At 43.9% G+C, this 20,689-nt stretch overlaps 1 protein-coding gene across 3 annotated transcripts; it reads left to right on the top strand.

Moving 5' to 3' along the window:
- Nucleotides 1-5,789: 5,789 nt before the first annotated feature.
- On the top strand, nucleotides 5,790-19,845 carry KCTD21 (potassium channel tetramerization domain containing 21). 3 transcript variants are annotated; one of them, XM_059838440.1, is made up of 3 exons: nucleotides 5,823-5,850; nucleotides 6,493-6,828; nucleotides 14,191-19,845. In XM_059838440.1, the coding sequence occupies exon 3, from the start codon at nucleotides 14,221-14,223 to the stop codon at nucleotides 15,001-15,003; it is 783 nt and encodes a 260-aa protein (XP_059694423.1). In that variant the 5' UTR covers nucleotides 5,823-5,850; nucleotides 6,493-6,828; nucleotides 14,191-14,220; the 3' UTR covers nucleotides 15,004-19,845. The 3 variants fall into 3 exon arrangements, with proteins under 3 accessions (XP_059694422.1, XP_059694423.1, XP_059694421.1); XM_059838439.1 differs by lacking the exon at nucleotides 6,493-6,828 and having other exon boundaries at nucleotides 5,790-5,850; XM_059838438.1 differs by lacking the exons at nucleotides 5,823-5,850; nucleotides 6,493-6,828 and adding an exon at nucleotides 7,511-7,774.
- The last annotated feature ends 844 nt before the right edge of the window (nucleotides 19,846-20,689 follow it).

Genomic DNA, 20,689 nt, shown 5'->3' with positions numbered 1-20,689 from the left:
AATGAACCCCAGCTGCTTAGGGCTTTATCCATTAAGGTCTAGAAAATATTCCAGGATGGAAATCATACAACAACACTGGGCAACCTGCTCCTGTTCTAATTAGGTCATAGTGAGAAGGTTTACCCTATTTGCAGTTGAAAGTTCTTGTTTCAATTTGTGTCTGGTTTTTCATTCACCTGCCTTGTACTCCTGGATTCATCTCCTCAATAACCTCCTTGTACGCACTGGGGAGCTGCTATCTGTCAGTGTCCAGCCTTCAACAGTTCAAGGGGTTAGTCCATCCCACTTGAGCCCATTCCCAGCGTCCATCCCAAAACACTTTGCATTTGTCTTTGTTGAATTCCTTGAGGTTCACATCAGCCACAGCATGTCTTGGCTCTCCTGTTTGGCAGCCTTGTCCCCAAGCATATTGACTATTCTTCAACTCTGGCCTCACTCACAAATTTTATTAAATTAATTTCATCTATTCCTCCACATCATTCATAAAAAATATGAAAAAGGCAAGATCCTAGGATAGTTCCAGCCTGCTTCCTACTCAATTAGCAGTCCACACATCTGTTTTTGATATAAGGATGGTGCAGGGCATCATCTCAAAAGCCTTACCGACATCAAAGATGCTTGCTGACCACAAGATGGCTCCCTGCAAGGACAGACACCCAAGCATGCTCTAGAAACCAGGGAGGGGAAATGAATTTAAGCAAAGAGCAGGATTGCCTAGCTTAGTGTCACTCTCCAAACTGAGCAAACTGCAAAAAAAAACCCCAAAACCCAGCCTCGGGATGAAAAATCACCTTTGGCTTTGCTTGGGTCTAGTTTTCATGCTCTCTACTGTTTCAAGCTGTACTTATAGTTCTTTTCTGCCCATTCTTTTTCTTTAATTAGGATTCATTTCAATTGAAATCTATCCAATTACTTCTAAATCAATTCATTCCTTTATCCCTGCCAGCAGCAAATTTCCAGTAAAGTCTCCCTAGTACTTTTTGCAGAGTGTGGTACCAGCTCCCACACCCTAGGTCTTAACAAAGCACTGAAAACATAGATGCAAAATGTACCTTACCTTTAGGGAACCTTAGCAATAAATTCAGCACATTTTCTACAATGGCATCATAGAGACTTTGATAAAAACCACTAAAAAAGGAAAAATAATTCCCACCATCCAAAAGTAGAGTGATACATAAAGTGGTTTGCTTCTGACTCACAAAGAAGAAAAATATCTACTTCCCTGAACTCCCTGGAGGTCTGGAAGTACAGAAATGAGACTCACCTTTTATTGTCCTTAACTCCTGCCGAAATAGTTTCTTTTATGTCAGCCAAGACATTACTGCTATTCCTGCTGCATACTCCAGGCAGCCAGGCAATTAGGGCTCAATCCTGCAGCATGCTGAGCTGCTGCAGGATAAAAGGGAGCTCATATAGTGCCTTGATAGGCACTATCAAATAGGCACAAAAAATACTCTGTTCTCTAAAATTTCTACAAAATTTGCCATGACTTGGTATACAACTTCCTACAAGGACCAGCCCTGTTGTCACCTCTCTGGGTCTGTTTTCCAGAAATATCAAAGTAGTTGTGTAGTAATAACATTTTTTTTTTTTTTTTTCAGGGAACAAATGTCCAATGAATTCATAGGCAAAGAGGGGTTTTTTTTGTTCAAAGCACATCTCTGTTCATCCAGCTAAAAAGGGGAAACCACAGCCTGCATATCATTACCACATCTAATAGACACTCATGTTATTGTAGCAATATGAAAACTGAGGCACATCTAGACCACAGAATCAGAGAATGGTTGGAAGGGAGTTAAAACTATCTAGACCAAAGCATTTGCTCAAGGAGATGGAATAGGTTGTGACAGAGCCAGCTGCCAAGCCTCTTCAGACCTGCAAATACAAAATACATTAATGGCAATGCTCCACTCTCCTTTGCTTTCAGCTGCTGTCTGAGTTGAACCCCATAAAGTGCCATAGCAGAGCAGAGCACCAGGGTAATTTTTATGAGGTCTAAGCAGAAAATCAGAGCTAATAACTGCAGAAAAATCCCATTAAATAGCCCTTTAGAAAAAGAAGTGAGACTCTACCCATTTGCAGTCATAACAGGGAAAAATTGCCAGCACAGAAGCCTGGCTGAATTTTTGCATATGATTATAATCTGCCTTTCTAAATTCACCTTTGCTTTTTAAGGAGATCATGTATTCCTTGCTTCCTGTCCCAGACTGTTTTCCAGTGGCAGATTGCACTCGTGTTGTGTGTCTCCTACTCACTAGAGTTAATTACTTTTGGCTGACAAGGCTCTTCAGGCTCTTTATCCTCGGAATCAGAACCGCCCTTTAGTACAGCACCGATGGAGATTGCCCTTCACCACAGGCAGCAGATTTGGAGCAGGACATTGCCCTGCACCACAGGCAGTAGCAGATTCAGAGCAGGAGGCTGTCCCTACACTCTGCAGGACAGTAGCTTTCAGCTCTCTCCAGAGAGTGAAGGTTTATTTAAGGCATTGTCACCCAACTGGACTGCTGGCATTTTGCATGGCTTTGCTGCACATCAGGAGCTCCACCTTGGGAACAATGAGTTCCTCTCTTGTGACCAAGCTCTTTTAAAGGTCTCAAAAACGTAACCAACCAGAAGGTACCTATTTGCAATCAGCCTAAATTTATCATATAGTAGACTCCACCTTTTTTAAAATTTGTTGATACTTTATATCCACAGACCACTGCGGACCCTCTTCCTTTTTCCTACAGTACCATGTATTTCATGGTTCTTTTTTTCCTCTAAAACATCATAAATATGTTTGACCACATCATACAATTCTATCAGCCCTCTCCAGCTGACAACAGTGCTGGGCAGGCTGCCCTATCCCAACCCATCTATCTTACCTACCCTACCCTGTTCTCTTATTTCTTCAGTGCTTCTTCTTTGATCCCTTTGGTGCACACAGATCCCTGAGTTTCTCCTCTTGCTCTGTTTTTTGCTGCTAGACACTCAGTCACCAAATTAAAAAAAGGCTTTGGCTGGATGTCAAAGCAATCAGTGCACCACCAAATAAAGCCTATTGCTCTAACATTTCATCTTCTCTTTCTCCAGACTGCTCCTCCCAGCTCCATTCTTCCCCTTCAGTCAACAACCACATACAGACATCTCTAATAGCTACTGGTATCCTTTTCTAATAAAGCATCTCAAAACCATCACTAGCTATCAACCACCCTGGCATGGATACAGAAAGCAAGACACAAGGAATTAAAAGTTCCTCTCTCCCTTGAAAACCAGCAGGAGAGAAAGGGTTGTGAGGTAAGGCTTGCTCAAACCACCAGACCAGCAGTGACAAACCACTGGTTCTGTGGCTGAGCCTATCACCAACTCCTCACAAAAATAACCCACCACAGCTGCTTTTGATCTCTCTGCATTTATTTGGCATTGGATGCCCAAAAGCTCTGTCCTGCCTGCAATAGGTAAGTTTTTCCCAGTTTTCCTCCTCACATCCTCCAGGTGAAGGTGTCTTCCTTTTCTTTCCCCAAAAGACTTCTGCTTTCCTACTTAGCTAGAGCTCTCAGCCTGGGCTGTGACACCCTACTTCCATAAGGCTTTTTGCTGGAAGTGCCCAGATCCTGCACTGACCTTCAGGCCAAGGTCCTTTCTATCACTGTCCCTGGAGACTGTAAATACATCTACTCCGGAAAGCTGGTTGTTTTCCTGAAGGTATTTATAGCATTAAAATCACTCTTCTTTCTTCAGGTTTCTGTCTGCTTTTGTCTCTGTATAGAAATTAAAACCCTGGATATAACCCAAGGAAAAACCACGTCCTGTTCACCAAAGCATACCAGACTGAGGGCGGATACTGCCAACGCTGCCTGGGATTCATCAGACACTGATTCACTGTTTGGAGACAGAGATCTCCAATTTTTGGTGGTGCCTTCAGGAAAGGAAAAATGGGGTGTGATGCCCATTTGAGACCTCAGTTTCCCTCCAGCCCCCAATATATTTGGCTTTGCATCCGCCAACTCAGAAAGCAGGAATGCAAAGTGAGACCCTGACAAACTGTATGGACTCCATCACAAAGGTGCCCAAAGCATTTTGAGACCCCTTCTCAGGTGAAAGCTCAGTTGCATCCTTTCAGTCTAGGCAGGGCATGCTGTTGAAATTTCCCTGCTGCCAGATGCAGCACGGCCTAGCTGAGCACCCAAAGTGCTATGAAAACATCATAGCAGTGCAAATATTCCAACATCTGCTTTTATTCTTCAGTAACACCTGCAAAATCCAAGCCAGGGCAGATCTAATCTAAAATTGGATTGGATCTCAGCAAATCTGAATTTGACCCTCACTTTTAGAGTCTTTTGCTCCCTATCTCATGGGAACATCCCAAGGCCATCTCTCCCCAGGTCAGCTTCCCTGGCGAAAACCTGAATCTGTCTTGGCCAGTTTGTTATAACAAGATGCTGCCTTGTAAACAGGTTTGCAAAGCCCTGCAGGCAGTGTGGGAATGCACACACCCCCACTTTCCAATGTTGCTCTTGTATTTCTCTCTCCAAGCATCCACCTATAGCCTGATTTCCAAAAAGCCAAATGCTCAAGCACCCCTCCTCCACCATTCCCTTCTGCACCCTGACCATAGAACATACCTCTGTCCAAACATCTCTCTGGGAATCCCAAAACCCCACCCTTTCTCCCAAACTCCTCCCTACAAGAATCCCTCTCTTGAGCATTCTTCTTGCATCTCAGCCTTTTCAGTAGTTCTCACACCAACCATCTCTCCTGTACCTCACTCCAAGCCCTCTGCTACATTGCAACCCCAGAGCATCCCTCTGAGTATCCCTCCCAAGCACTCCTACCCTTTATCCTGGGTATCCCTCCCTCGGAGCATCCCAGTTCCTGAGAACGCCAACTCTATCCTGATCCTCAAGCAGCCCTTACTTACAGCTCTTTCCTGCATCGTGACCCCTGCAAAACCTTCTTTATCCCTACTGCCAAGCATTCTGGCCTTTGAACATCCCTTCTGCAACACTTTCCACCAGCACCCTTCCTGCACTGCTTCCCTTGAGCAGCCTACCTCATCCCTCACCCAGAGCATCCCTCATTCCATGCATCCCTCCAGCACCCCAATGCCCCAAGCATCCCTTTCCCTGACTACCCCTCCTGCATCTCTTCCCCTGAGCACCCTTCCTATACACTTCACTGAGTATTCCTCCGGCATCCCTCACCCTGAGCACTCATCACCCCAAGCACTCCTCCTGTACCTCTTACCCAAAGCACTTCTGCATCCCTCACCCTGAGTATCCCTCCAGGACTCCTTTTCTCAACTACTCCGTCTGCATCCCTTCTCCTGAGCATCCTTCCTACACCCTTCACTCCTAGTATTCTTCCTGAATCCCTCACCCGAAGCACATCTCCCGTACCTCTCACCGGAGTATCCCTCCTGCATCCGTCACCCCGAGCGTTCCTCCTGCATCTCTCATGCCGAGCATCCCTCCTGCACCTCCTTCCCTGACTACTACTCCTGCATCCCTTCTCCTGAGCATCCCTCCTATATCCCAATACCAGACCTCCGCTACTGCACCACTTCCCCAGCATTCGACCCCCCCTTCCCTGCGATCACCAAAACCCCTGACCGCCCCGCTCCTGCACCCCCTTCCCTTCCGCCCGCCCCGCGTTACCTCCGGCCGGGGCCGGGATGCGGCGCGGCCGGCTGCGAGCCGCAGTCCCGGGGCAGCACTGGGCAGGGCCGAGGGCGGTGGCGAAACTACATCTCCCAGCGGGCCGGGCCGAGCCGTGCCGGGCCGTGCCGGGAGCGCCGCGCCCCCCGCTTCCTCCGCCTCCCTCCGCCTCTCGGCCAGCGGCGGAGCTCGGCGGCTGGAGGGGGCGCAGGTCGGTCCCCGGTGGGGCTGGGGGGGATCCACCCGGCTGGGGGACGTGGGGAGGGCCGGGGCACCCCCAGCGGAATTCCCCGAGAGGGAGGAAACTGAGGCACGGGGAGGAAACGGGGACCGGCGGCTGGGAGCCGCGCAGCTGGTCCGCTGTGGGATGCGGGAAGGACGGGTGAGCCCCTTCTGAAGGGGAATTTGGGTTTTTTTTTTAGCATTTTGAGCTAATTCAGTATTGTGAGCGCCTGGCTATGCAGGGAGGAGCCGTACCTCCGATTGTTCCTAACAGGGTCGGGTTCAGCGCCAGTCTTCAAACTTTGCACATTCTCCTGCCCCCTTCCAATGAAACATCTCCGAAATTTAAGTATTCACAGCGAATCCAAGCCCTGTATGCCCACACCCGGGACATGCAGCCAGCTGGGTCCATTTGGGTGACGGGCGTGATAATATGCCCTCCAGAGGGTCTAATTTTGGGTGATGCCTACCTTGTTAGCGTGATTTCTGAGTGGGTTTTGCTCTGGTGCGGCAGCATCCGCACTGGGAATTAGCCGCCCTCTAATTGCAGGGATGCTCTGGAAACAACGGTGTCAGTGGGAGATGAGGTGGAAACTGGATTATTGAACCACCCCGTGTGTCCATCAAGCAGGTCGTGGCTGCCACGTGTGCCGTGAAGTTGTTCAGGGACAAAATAAAATGGTCCATGAAGGAAATGAAGAGTATCTGGAAGATACTCCAGGCACGCCAAGTGATACTTAAATGAGTGCTGGGAGAGGACATTGAAAATCAGTGAAAACCTCTGCCAGAACTGGCATATTATATTGGACTGCACAAAGGGTTCCATCAGCTTGGAAGGAAAAGTGATGCTCCCATTGCCCTGAGACCTCAAGCAGGCTCCTTTATGGCAGGCGGTGGCAGTGCCCTCCTGACCATCTGCACTGCCCACCCAGCACCCCCTGAGCCTACGGGTGTTGAAGGTCATCAGGTGAGCGCTGAGCACTGCAGTACTTGGGCTTTTATTGTCCAGACCCGGCTGCAGCCGCATCCCTGTGGCTCTGCACTGCCTCTCCCCCTCCATCTTGTCGTCAGCCATTCTCCTTCGGCAGCACTTAACCTTCTTTTCGTTCTCCTGCTCCCTGGTGTGCGCTGCTGCTTTTGTTCCTCTTCTCTCAGGAGGAACCTGACCTTTGCTTTATATCGCTCCTTGCTTTTACTAGCTGGGCACCAGCTCTATTTCCCTGCCTCCCCCTCCCTACCCCTTCTCTTTATGCGTAAATTCAGCATCTGCAGAGAGCCTACGCGAAGCCTCCTGCATTCAGCTGCATCCCTAAGCAAGCAGCCCAGGAGATGCTCAAGGGCGTGGAGGTGCAGGTTTGGAAAGGGATGAACACACGCCACAGTAGACCAGGGCTGTTACGAAACTCCCGTTCACGCTTCCCCATCCTTCCTGCGGCTCACTGGCAGAACAGCGTTTCTGTGCATAACAAAGCAGTGTCAGAAAATGAAATATAAATTAAATATAAATAAGTGGCAGATAAGCAACTGCGCTCTGAAGGTGGATAGTCAGTATGTCTCCCAGCATCGCAACCGCCGGCAGATCGATAGCAATTCTGTTACAAGAGAAGGGAAGGGAAGGGTGACCCGTCGTTTCCTGCCTCACGCCTGCTGGGAATTTGAGTCCCCTCCCAGAGCTCGTCGCCACGTCCCCCGTGCCAGCCTCGGGGTGAGCGGCCTTTCCCCAAACGCCTGCTGGAAATTTCCAGAGGCACCACAGTAGTCCCGAAACAAAAACCTTCTGTGCCGCCCCGCAGGCGCTTCATTTTGGGATCTATTGCTCCTGGCAGGCGCTCCATGCTCTGCTTCACGGACTGAATTTAAGCCTCTTACGTGCTGCTCAGTTGGACGGGTTCATATTAAGTGTCCAAAATCAGGTGGGTTCGTTCTGCAGCGATGGGAAAACATAGGATTTCCTCTTTAAGATTGCCATATATAAGTATATAGGGTGCAGAGACTGTATTGTGAATGTATAACCTTCGATCATAAAGGATGAGCTGAGCTAAGTAAATGCGATATATGTGATATATGAAGGGAGGGACGAGTCTGTCCTTGCAAAGGATTTTGTCCAAAATTCTTCATAAAACACAGCTCTCATTGGTGCCTACTGTCTGCTGAAAGCTGGGTAAGTGGTTAGTTGAGGTGTGATTTGTTGGGGGTTTTTTTAACCCTTAAATACTATTTTTTTTGTTGTTTCTGCCCTCCCCCTTTAGTTAGTTTATTATTATTATTTTTATCTTGTCTTTCAAGGGGTGACTTCTAGGCTTCAAAGTACCTTGTTTGCAGCTCCCATAACACAGAAAGGCACGAGCTTGTAGAGTTTAGATTTCCTCCACGAGGTTTTCCCCTTGAGAAAAGACAAGGCACAAAACTGTTCTGCAGGTGGAGTTGCAGTAAGTGCCATGGGTTTGACTGTGTCCAGGTCTGGAGTTCTCAGCTTTAGGAGGGCTTGTTTGGTTGGTTGGTTGGTTGCTTTCTCAGGGCTCAGGTGTTTTGTAGAAACTGGAATTTTTACCTCAAACCAAAACATGAATTTCAGTAAGACACAGTGGAGTAAAGTGCTACATGCCAGGTGTGGGCAAAACCCAAAGCAGAACAAGCTTCACACAGGAAGGAGCATCTTTCCCTGATTGTATGTTCACAGTTAATATGCTCTAATGGAGCAGACTGGAGCCCCATCCTGCAACAACCATCTTTTGCTGAATCCCATTTAAAGTCTCCAGCAGCCAAACAGGTGCCCAGCTATTTCTTTTTTCATACTCCATTCTGAGGTGAAATCAATCCTGCCCCTCCCAAGGCAGAATTACTTCCTATAAAGCACTACCTGTCTCTTGTAACATTTGTCTACTTGATGTGGCTTTCACCAGCTCTCTTGGGCAATACTCAAAAAGCCAGAGAGGTTTTTAGTCTGGCTGCTCTTCCTGATGCTTAGCAGAAATGGTCCCTGGCTTGCTTTAATTCTGTTGCCACTTAGGCATCATTCATTGCATCAGACTAAATAATTAATTTCTTCTTTTTTCTTATTTTTCCTTTCTTTTTCCTGTGTGTATATTTTGTGGTTCATTGTAGGTCCTCAACTACTTCTTACACATAGAGCTGCACATATTTCACTGTCTTAAATACAGTTTTCCAAGTTTTGGTTGTCGAGGGATATTTCACAGGTGAGCTATTGAAGGCTACATGATAAAATTAACCAGCCGCGCAATACTTTAGACATAAGGTTAGGAGGCACTGGTACAGGCTACATAGAGAATCCGTGGCTGCCCCATCCCTGGAAGTGTTCAAGGCCAGTTGGATAGGACTTTGAGCAGCCACGTCTACTGAAAGGTGTCCCTGCCCATGGGGCGTGGGTTGGAACAAGATATTCTTTAGGGTCCCTTCCAACCCAAGCCATTCTATAATTGTGTGATTCCATGAAATTAAAACCATTAAAAACAGTGACTTTGTAATCTTGCAGCAAAAACTCTATTTCTGTAACAGCATATGTTAACTGGTATTTCAGGAGATGCTACAATTTAATGGTTTTAATACCAGTGTAAGGGCTTCAGAGGCCCTAAGCAGCCTGTAGGATGGGCTTTAGAAACCTTAACAACTCAACATGATCCTCTTCAACCAAATTACAGATTGCTCTTGCTTTGCTGTTCTGTGTTTAATTAATCTCATTAATTAAATCCCCTGAATAACACTAGGATCAGTCGGTTATCCACATCTTGGGCATTGCCTCTGAAATCCAGAAGGATTGATTCATTTTCCTTCCCTGACATTTTTAAAGTGAAATGTGTGTTGGCAATCAATTTCTTTTCCCAATTAAAAGCCTGTTAAAAACTGTGTATGTGTGTATATATATATGTGTGTATATATATATATATATATATATATAGAGAGAGAGAGAGAGAGAGAGAGAGAGAGAGAGAGAGAGAGAGCTATGGCTATTTTTTGACAACCATATAAACATATCTATAACTTTAGACTTTCTATTAAACTGCATTATTGTTACTAAAAAGGATAGATTACAGTTGTATGTATTTTTCAGTGGTTAAAAACATAGTAATATTTGTGCCATTTGTTTACATTTTACTTACATTGGCAAGGCATGGCTGATGGGGTTGTTTTTGTTTTGATGATTATTGTACACTTCTGGGTTTTTGCCAGGTTGGGTGAAACAGGCACTCAGTTAAATTATATATACAGAATTTTATTTATTAGCTAATTAAAGCGCTCTTAAATGTTATGAATACAGGAGGGGAGAAAATAAGCTTATCCAAAGCTGTTCTACATTCAAAATGATTATGAAACAAACTGGTATGATGATGATGGTTCTAAATACTTGAAGGCATTGATTAGTGAAAACAGTTTGCTTTTGTCATTTTGCATACTTGCATACCTTCCTGCTGTGTCAGCCCCCATCCTTCTCCCAGCTTCAAACCAGTTCTTTGCTGAACTAAACTCATGGTGTAGAGGGTTGTTGCAGAAATGTTCTCTATGCAGCTGTTGAGGATGCTCCTAGGAGTAAAACCCAAGTTAAAATTTACAAGCTGTGGTCAGTTGAAATGCTTAGATGCTGAGACAGCAGTTTCGGTTCAGGAGTTTGACTTTTACATAAAGCTGACCATGCATTTCTGGTTTCTCTCAATTTACATCACACAGTAAGATCATGACTTTAAATCAAATGGAGACTTCCCCCCCCCATGATATTAAAAGAGGTATTTAAATACAGGTTGCTCTTAGAAGCACAAAATAAATCTTATGTTCTTCAGCCAAATTTGCATCTTCAGCTAACAAATTAGATCTCTATCTGACCTAATTTTAGTGAATTTTAAATGCTACTTGGGGAAGAGCTACACAAAATACTGTAATTCTCTGCTTCCAAGAACCATAATGCAATTTGTACTTCTTCGTGACAGCAGGTTATAGAATCATACAGTCATTGAATGGTTTGGGTTGGAAGGGACCTTAAAGATCATTTAGTTCCAATCCACCCCCCCCCCCACCCCCCCCAATGGGCAGGTACACCTTCCACTAGACCAGTAGCCTCCCATGTCTAAGAGCAGATGCTCTAGGTACCTCCTCTTTGTGGAAATCTCTCCAAGAAGAAGTGATTTTCATGCTGCATTCTTGGACAACCTTTATATTGCATTAGGAAAGCACCCTGGCTTGAAAACCATCCTGGGGGCTGCAAATGGTTGTAGAATGATTAAAGAGAGAAAACGTACGGCCCATTTCATGTCTATTTTTATAGGTTTATGAAAAGCACTTTTTCATAAGCAGGTTTTTAGGGAAAAAAGTAGCAAAGACTGACTTTCCCCAGCTACTCTCAAATATGTTGGTTGGTCAATGCATTAAGTCCAGGTTGATGATAAATCCAGTAGACATTTGTGCTCATTTGTGCTCACGTTTTTGGCTCTCCTGAGGTTCCCAGACTATCTGATTCATCTTCACCTATGAGGATATAAACCTCTAAGAAATGGGATGAATTAGGTAAAAGAAGACAATTAAGAATGACAGCTGAAGAATAGTTAATCCTCCAGCCTTATCCATGGGCAAGATGTTTGCCTTCTTAAATGTTTAAAATTTAATCTAGTGCAGGGGTAATGGACAGGTTCAAAATCAGAGCAGGCTGGTGTCCTGGGAGAGGGAAATCCAGTCTGTATGGGCCTTTAGAATATAGAATAGCCATAAGCAGAATGGGCTGTCCAGGACATGCGTCTGAGCAATGTCTAGAGGTGGGAGAGGAGCAGAGCCCACACGCTGAGAGGCTCCCAGTCTCTGTGCTACTCTTCCAGCTCCAGAGCTAAGGTTTGGCTTGATTTCTGATGCTGTTGCTGCCAGCATAGATACAGTCTTCAGCTTCAGAGATCTCATGTTACTGCCATATTTTGTTGGCAACATCCCTTTTGGATTGCTGATAAGAAAACAGTTACAGGAGATTTAAATGTTATCTGTTCAGGTTGGACTGAGTTATCTGCCTCTCATTCAGGCTCTCAGTGAGGTGTTGGATCAGAGTAAATCCGGGATGGATGATGAGCTTGAAATGAAGATCTGTGTCTTAGGGCTGCATGGTGGTCTTTGGGTTGTGACCCTTGACCATGAGCTCTGCCAAGTGAAGCCTTGTCACAGACGCATCAAGGGAAGCATCTTGCTCTATGTTTGACTAAATCTGGCAGACAGCTTGAGGATAAACTCTTATGGTGTAAATAAGCAGGTGTGGGCTCAAAAATCTGAAAGCTTCACCTATGAAGGAAGAACAGGTTGTTTAGTCTACAGCAGCTTGAAGGGCAGCAGAGGTGGGAAGCAATGAACATGGCTTTTGGAGTCACTATCAGTCCTGCCTCTACAGGCTGTGTTATTTGTAGGGAGCTATGGGGAAGCTTTTTCTGTTTGATGAAATGTGAGAAAAAGTAAAATCCATTTTAGCTGCGTTTGTGAATGCCTCATTGTTCTTGTAGCAGTGCTTTTGCAGACATATTGCAAGCCCTTAGGGGAACAATCCATGGCAGCCACTCGTGCTACAGAATTAGATCAGTTGGAGCCTCCACATGATCAGGTTTAAACAGCTCTTGACTCCAAATTGGGTTGGAGTCTTCAAGAGTGGGAAGTATGCTGAGACTACAGTGCCAAGGGGAGTTTAGCACTGGAACAGAGAGGTGTTTTCTGGAGTATATTTGGCTGAGGTTAGTCACAAGGATGGTCTGTGGTCATCAATGCATGTGTTGTTGTGTTGGCCTACACGTGCATCTTTATTTGCCAGTTTTGCTGGATGCATGGGACTGAGGGATACACAGGGAAAGCACTCTAGATTTAGAGATCTGCATCTTTCCATTATTGTCCAGTGGGAAATAGGCTGTGTGCTAAGGGCTAAAGAACAAAGTGGAATGTCTTAAACAAGTTAAGGACAGGCTCTCCTTTGACCTTTTAATTATCTGCCCTAGGCTGGGCCAGTTTTTCTCAGCAAAATGTGCTGCTATCTAGAGATGTATTTGTTTTAGAATGCCATTTGCAATATTATCTGGGTTTTAGCAGCCATGAAAGAATTGATATTCCAGCACAGATGACCTTCTCCCTATCTGCATTTTGCTGTGACTCCAGAGCTGATAATAGTGGGTAGTGTCTATGATTATTCCATTACTAGTTAGGAAAATGCACTGAAGTTCAATTTTAAGGAGCTGTTTGGCAGCTTTCTGTTGAATGGCTGTAGTTACTACAGCAAGAGCTACCTCCTGCCTCTATAAGCAAACACTGTGGATTTCCTGCTGAACTGTTGATTAATTTAGATTCAGCAAACAAGGAAAAACAGGTTTGCAGGTCCTCAGGTAGCAGGAATAATGGCCCACCTGCACAAGACAGCTGAGCTGAACTGAAATGGAGACAGCTGCACAGCTCCTTTCTTTTCCCTTGCCCCAGCCCTGGCATTGGTCCAGTTCCAACATACAGCAAAGCATGCTGAATAGAAAATGTTGTGTTTTCACCCTAAACTGACTCACTGTTGGATCAAATGAGTGCCAGAGGTGGCATAAGGGAGGAAGATAGTATGGTGGAGGGCAAGGAGAGGTTATGCATGCCCCTTCCTATGGCTTCACTACACCTTAAAATCATATCCTTAGTTCATGTCAGCTGACGGCAGAGGCTTGGCATGGAAACAATGTCAACTGGAATATGGCCCCAAATAATTACAAAATGTTTTCTAGGGTAAAGCACAATGGAAGGAGAAAGTCTGGTGATTATTTTTAATGAAAGGAACCACAGACTGTCGTGTGCTTACGGCAGCAACTGCTGTCTGGCTCCCTGCTATGCTGAATGCACTCAGACATAGGTCAGGGGATTCTGCTGAACTGCTTTGTTGCTTTAATCATAGCCTCAGACACTATGGAAGATGTGGGGTTGTGTCAAGTTCTTGTCCTTCCCTTCTTTGCACCCTTTAAATTCTCTGTTTGTGAGGGAAATGAGATTGTAGAAGTCCAAAATGCTACTTTGAAGTCAGCCCTTGTTATAGGTATTGGTGGGAGAGATTCACTTTTAGCCTAATTGTAAAGGTTTGGAAGACTCATGATTTCTGGCACTAAACTGAATTAGAGAAAGTCATGTTTAAATTAGGAGAAAAAACATCCTTATGCTTGTTCTCAAGATACAACCTCGAAAAATAATTCCTCACTTCTAATTTCTATGGTGAATTCTTGCCACATGGTTACCCTCATATATTTAGTACTATTTATCTCTGTAGTTTAACCTTTCAAAAAGATTAATGCAACTAAATGTGTGGTGTTGGATTTTTTTTTTAATTTTTTTTTTTTTTTAGAATTAGTCCCAGCACGGTGACTTTTCCATCATGTCAGAACCTATCACGCTCAATGTTGGAGGAAAACTCTATACCACCTCTCTGTCCACTCTGACTAGCTTTCCAGACTCCATGCTGGGGGCCATGTTTAGTGGGAAGATCCCAACCAAGAAGGACAGCCAAGGCAACTGCTTTATTGACAGAGATGGCAAAATCTTCCGCTATATCCTGAACTTTTTACGGACTTCTCACTTGGATCTTCCCGAAGATTTTCAGGAAATGGGCTTACTGCGACGGGAAGTAGATTTTTATCAAATTCAACCCCTGATTGAGGCCTTGCAGGAGAAGGAGGTAGAGCTTTCTAAAGCAGAGAAAAATGCCATGCTCAACATCACCCTCGATCAGAAGACCCAGACTGTTCACTTCACTGTCCGAGAAGCACCCCAGATTTACAGTCTGTCTTCCTCCAACATGGAAGTGTTCAGTGCTCATATCTTCTCCACGTCGTGCCTGTTCCTGAAGCTTCTTGGTTCCAAACTGTACTACTGTTTCAATGGAAACCTTTCCTCAATATCCAGTTACCTGCAGGACCCCAACCACTTGACCTTAGATTGGGTTGCAAGTGTGGAAGGCCTTCCTGAAGAGGAGTACACCAGGCAGAACTTGAAGAGACTTTGGGTGGTGCCAGATAATAAGCAAATCAATAGTTTCCAGGTGTTCGTGGAAGAAGTGCTGAAAATAGCCATGAGTGATGGTTTCTGCATAGATTCTGCTCATCCACATACTTCAGATTTCATGAATAATAAGATTATTCGTCTAATTCGGTACAAGTAGGAATGGCTGTTGTGGTGCTAGTATGGAGATAACACAGCTTAAGTGTTTCCCTTTAAAACACACTTACAGCCTAATTCAGGATAATGCTTATGGATTAAGAGTCACTAACAAGAAGATGATTTTCCTTTAATGTACTTACCAATACGACCTTCCAGAATATGTCCATATTCCAGACAGAAGCAGTATTGTCTAGCGCCTGAATTAAGGACTGGCTCTGTCTCTGACTCTGACCTGCTGTACAATTCTGGGGAAACTTAACTTCTGTCGTCTCTACATTTTCCAGTTGGAAAATGGGTGATCCTTAACCTGCATTGCCAGGGGAGGTGAGAGTAACCATGGTTTGGAACGTATCTGGAGAATGGATGCAGTGAAAGATACCATGGAGCTGTAGTGCAGCAGACAGCCTTAGGAGCACATTTGCCATGCCTTGCTGTATCACCTGTGCAGAGCATTCAAGAAGCTTTGGATCTGCAGAGGAGAAGCCTTCCCCCCTGCACTCAAGACAGCTTTAAAGGATGGTACAAGTTGCAAATGAGTGAGGGATCCCATCTCTTTGGGTTCAACAAAGGATTTCTGTGAAGCTGGCTTGGGTTTTATTCTCAACCCTCTGTGGAAGCCCCTGCTTTATTGTGCTTTCAGAGAAGCTGTGTTGGAATAATGTGACTGGCAAGGAAGCCATAGAAGAGAGAATGGTGTTATTACAAACCAAGAAGATTAAATCTTTACTTTTACATTCCAAAGGCATCCGAGACAACTAGTCCTTTTCTTTCTCTTACAATGTTAATATTTGTCTGGAGGATGCTGCTGAAACTTTCTAATGGGAAAACAGATTTTGGGGCAGAGGTCCCCAAACGTCTTTTAAACATTTGAGCCTCTTTTGGGCATATCTCCGTTCAGCAGTGCCTGGAATGCATGGGATGCTGTCTGGGTAGGATGGATTTCATTTGAAAAGACAACATTCTCACCAGGTTACACCTAATATTTTTCATTGCAAAAACAGAGGGTCGTTTTTCCTATCATGGTTCACTGAGCCTTTTTTTGTCTAATATCTTTGTGAAATGGTCAGGTCACTTCAAGAATTTTACTTGCTTGCTTGGCTTCAGTGTCAGCTTGCCAGAGGGAAAGTGGAAAACCAGGGGTCAAACTCTTCCCTACACACCTGGTCTGTGCTGTAATGAAGATCATAACTCACTAGCTGCATGTTGTCTCTAAACATCATTTGTGCCACATTCAAGATGGTTCTTTCTTGGCTAATTATGTTTAAAAGTATCTTAACTGTATTTCCCTAACCAGATTGCTATGAGTGCATGAGAGACCCTCTGGAACCTTTTCAGGTATCTTTAATGAGATAGAAGGGAAAATGCAATAACAAAGTTTTGCATTTAGAGGTTTAGTGCTTCCAAAGGTTTCTAGCACGGGGCTGCAAAGCTCAGTAATGCGCATGTTCTTGTTTCCCAAAGTAGCTACTCTGTTACATTAAGCTGACCTGTGAACAAGCATAAAGAAGCTTTTTTTCTTGTAAAAAAACAGTGTGATCAATATATTTCTACTGTCCCAAACTGTGACTGCATGAACAACACAAATCAGCATGCTCATGGGTAAAATGCACATTCTGCAGTTGTTAGAAACCACTGCCCTTTGTCTGACCTGGTGCTAAACCACCATGATATATGTGGGACCATGTTGTCAGAAAGCACTGATTGGGCTTGAAGCCCTCAGAACCACTAAACATGGCAAATTTTGTGTATTTTGAGGATTGTAAACAGGATTTTGTGACCAAATTCCAGTTTGAGTTACCATGTTCTTCTATATTTATTTGCATTAGGAAGAACTCTTTTTTTTTTTTTCCCATCGCAGTTCAGAATTACAAAGAATGAGCTGGCTGGTCAGCTGGACAGTGACAGGGATGGTCTGTGCTGGTAATGCAATTATGATCTGTAAAATGAACCCTCTTTCATCAAATTTGTAACTTGAAACAAATATGCTGTTGCTAAATTTATAACAGAGATTTTGGGGACTCTTGACGGTATTTCTTAGTAACCCACACCCTTGAGAGTAGATTTTAAATGATCTGTAACTGGAGCTCTTGTATATCACGACTAAAATAACACCATTAGAAAATTGTTTTTTCCTGTCACCTTGAGTTTATCCAAAGGTAAGAGCAGTGGGCTTAAATCTCATTTGGAAGGGTGGAGGGGGTCTGATCTACACCCTTTAGAGCTTTGGATCAGTTCTGCTCCATTCTGTTTCAGCAAAATAAAATATTCCATGGGAGAATTGTATCATTACTGCATTTTTCTTGGTGAAAGGCAAGTAAGAGGAGTCTGTAAAAGGAGAGAACTGGACTCAGATCTTCATCTGGAGTACTTTAACCCATGAGTCTGTTATGCAGAAGATGAACAAACTGAATACACATTTATTTGTGCTCATGCAACTAAGTCAGTAAAAGGTACAGGTGGCCCCAGATCTCTCTGTCATTTATTAACAGACATTGAGATGCAAAATATCTCTTTTTATATACATAGATAGATGCAAAATTTCCAACCAGTACAAAGACATGAGTGAAGCCATGCTTTGGAAGGAACAGAAAACCTGCTGTACCTCAGACTTGCTAAGCACAATAAACATGCTTAAGTATGAGGTACTATTTATACTGGAAATGGGCGGTAAGTGAATCACTTGTGATTGCAGTCAAACATATGTTCTACAAATGCAGCTGCTATTTCAAACTCCACACTAAGCTCAATTTATAGCTGCTCCCGAATTCTGCAGTCTGTGAGTTACAATATAATGACTGTTTATAGGAACATACTCTCTCCAGAGCATTTGTTTGCATTTTATCTGAATAGCTGTTTTTTGTTTACCTTCTTTTTCTGAGCCCTGGAGGTGTAACTTGCTTTTGTTTGCCAGTCAGCAGCACTGATAATGATTCTTCTCAAGAGTTTTCCTGAATTAAAGAGAAGCAAACATGCACAAAGCCATGCTAAGAATAGCACACCCCATCACTAGTCATGAAAAGCACTTTGCATTTATTAACAGTAACATCTAGAAATTATTTCACTGCTGAGTGGACTATTCATTCTCAGAACAAACATTTTTTTTTTTCCTGGAAAGGATCTAGTGACATTTTCTTCCCTTAAAGTTTTGTGTCTGTTTTCTTCTACATCTTGGTGCACAACTCATGATTCTGCCATATGCCTGTCTCTCTCAATACCTTAGTGTACAAAATGAGGCCAAGCCCTCCAATTTATTTTTTTTAAATGGCCTCATTTTTTTTCCTAAATGACCACTGAATAGAGTGTTCAGTAGTGTTAGAGGAGAAGAATACCAGAGCCAGGACAGATGATAAAGAAGATTTTACCTGCAGTCTAATGCCATTCTCAGATCTGGACATATGCATAGCACAGTGGTATTTCTTACATGGCAAAAAGACTATTACAAAACATCTTAATGGACTCCAGAAAGAATCACTCATGGATTTCTTTATGTATTTTTAGGCTTGATATCTCTTAAATAGCTAACCATGGCCAGTTACAATGATGAGACTAATACTGTATATAAATAATAAGAGACACTTAGTTTATACAGCTGTTAAAGGGAGGAGTAGATGCAAGGAGCGTCTGTTTCTGCAGGCAGTGGCAAAGAAATAAAAGAAGTAGTTGTAAAAAGTTAGATCTGAAAGAATTCACATGAACAAGAAATCCAGGATTTAGAAGGGGGAGAATAAAAATATATTGATATGTTCAGAAGAAAAAAAAAACAAAAACCAGCAAGATAACAATGGAGACAAAGATTTTGCTACAAGAGTCTTTGATTAGAATGATATACTGGTCCTTTCCAGTTTTAATCTTCTATTATGCACTTTAAGTGTGGGTCATGCCAAGACTTATGTTAGTAGCTTCTCAGGAGCAGTCAGCTTTGCTTCAATTTGCATGTGCTTCAAATCACCAAGCATTTGCACTGCTGTACTTAGAACTTTATAACTGGGTTGTTGAGTATAAATTGCTGCTCGAGTTCACAGGCAGCAAATATCTGCAGTCAATCACATTTATTCCCAGGAATAAAAAGCGAGGTGGAAAGGCTGGTGGAGTCTGTATACAAGGTTGGTGGAAGTGATAAATACTGCCTTCAGCCATAGACTGTGGAAAATAAGCCTAGGAACTTCTGATAGTTCACAGATTAATGAAGAAGTTATTAAGAAGACTCCTCTGGGCAGTTTTATTTTCACCCCATCCTGTAGAACTCGGTGCCTCTGCTCAGAATTTCCATGTATTTTAAAACATTTAACTTCCATTCTGCATCTATATGCTGATGGACACAAACATGCAGGGTACAAGAAGTGCTAATATGGGACCCTCCCAGGAGCAGTGTCACATTTGAATTAGTACAGGCAGTCACAGATAATCTGTGCAAGAAGGGCTGATTGCATTTAAATGTCCAGATCAAGCTCACAGGTTCACCTGGGAATAACAGAAGGAATGCTTTCCCTGGGGATTCAGAAAAAAAGAAAGGGAGCTATAGGAGAGGGCTGTAATAATTTCCTTTCTCCTCATCCTTTGGGCATTCCCCTCAGTATTTTCATGCTCCAGCTCCTAATTGTGGGATTTTCCCATTGATCAGAATTTGGACCCCGACTCACTAAAAGCCATGCTTTTGAATCAGTAGTGTTTGAAAAGTGTGAAAAGATGGGTCTTCAGCGCTTACCACCTTCACAAAGGGCCTGTAGGGCTATCACATTTAAAAATCTGATGGCATTCCTCTGCTTTTAACTGCTCCTGTGAACTGTTACTAATATGTATTTTAGATAAATAAATGTATAGTAAATAAAATGTGAATGAAGCAGGAGGTGCTCTGCCTGACATATTTCTTGAGAAAAAAGCATGAGTGATGCTTGCTGCACTTGTAGCTTTCCCTTTCTCTTACCACTGCCTCCTTGTAATGCTTACCTCGACCTCTCAGTGGCTGGGAATTGCAAGAAAGTCCCCAGGAATTAGTGCCATTGTAGAAAACTTGGATGAACAAGCCTTGGTAAATAATGAAAACCATTTAAAATGCGTTAACGCATTTACATTTCAAACACTTAAAAACAGAGGATTTATTTCTCCAGTGAGGACCCCTTCTTAAACCCTGATGCATTACTGCTGTTAGACTTGTCTCTAGTTCCTGAGCTTGAGCAAATAATACTTTGCTGATGCATAGGAAAATAAAAATCGAACATGTTAACTGTATGATTCCATGCAGCTCCTACAAGATACTATTCTTAGATAGATGGAGGTTTGCTGTAAGGAAGCTAAAAAGTCATCAGCCTTGTATGCATCCACCCTCCAGGCTGGAAGGAAAGTATTTGAAAAAAATTGAGGCCGTTCCTCTGAAAGGAACAACTTTGTACCTGCAAGCTGACTTGGACACCAGCCGCACAGGTTGGAGGTGGAGCTCCCTGGAGCAGAGCTAAGCTGGTGCACTTTAAAGCAGCTTCTGCCCGGGGGAGGCTGAGTGGCCTCACAGCACCAACCAACTCCTCGCTCACTCACGCTCACTCGCAGGCATGCTTCCTCCTCCTTCGGGCTCAACCCAAGCTTCCCTAGCAGTCTCAGGTGCTGGATTTCTAAGAGTAAATAGTAATAGCCTGCTACAGGAGCATGTCAGCTCAGGCTGGGGGTCTGCACAGAGGGACGCTCAACAGAGA

This window comes from Haemorhous mexicanus, chromosome 2 (assembly GCF_027477595.1).
Source record: "Haemorhous mexicanus isolate bHaeMex1 chromosome 2, bHaeMex1.pri, whole genome shotgun sequence".
In the NCBI taxonomy this organism is placed as follows: Eukaryota; Metazoa; Chordata; class Aves; order Passeriformes; family Fringillidae; genus Haemorhous; species Haemorhous mexicanus.
Note: the sequence above shows the minus strand (reverse complement) of the source record. Positions and strands in the feature narration are given on the sequence as shown.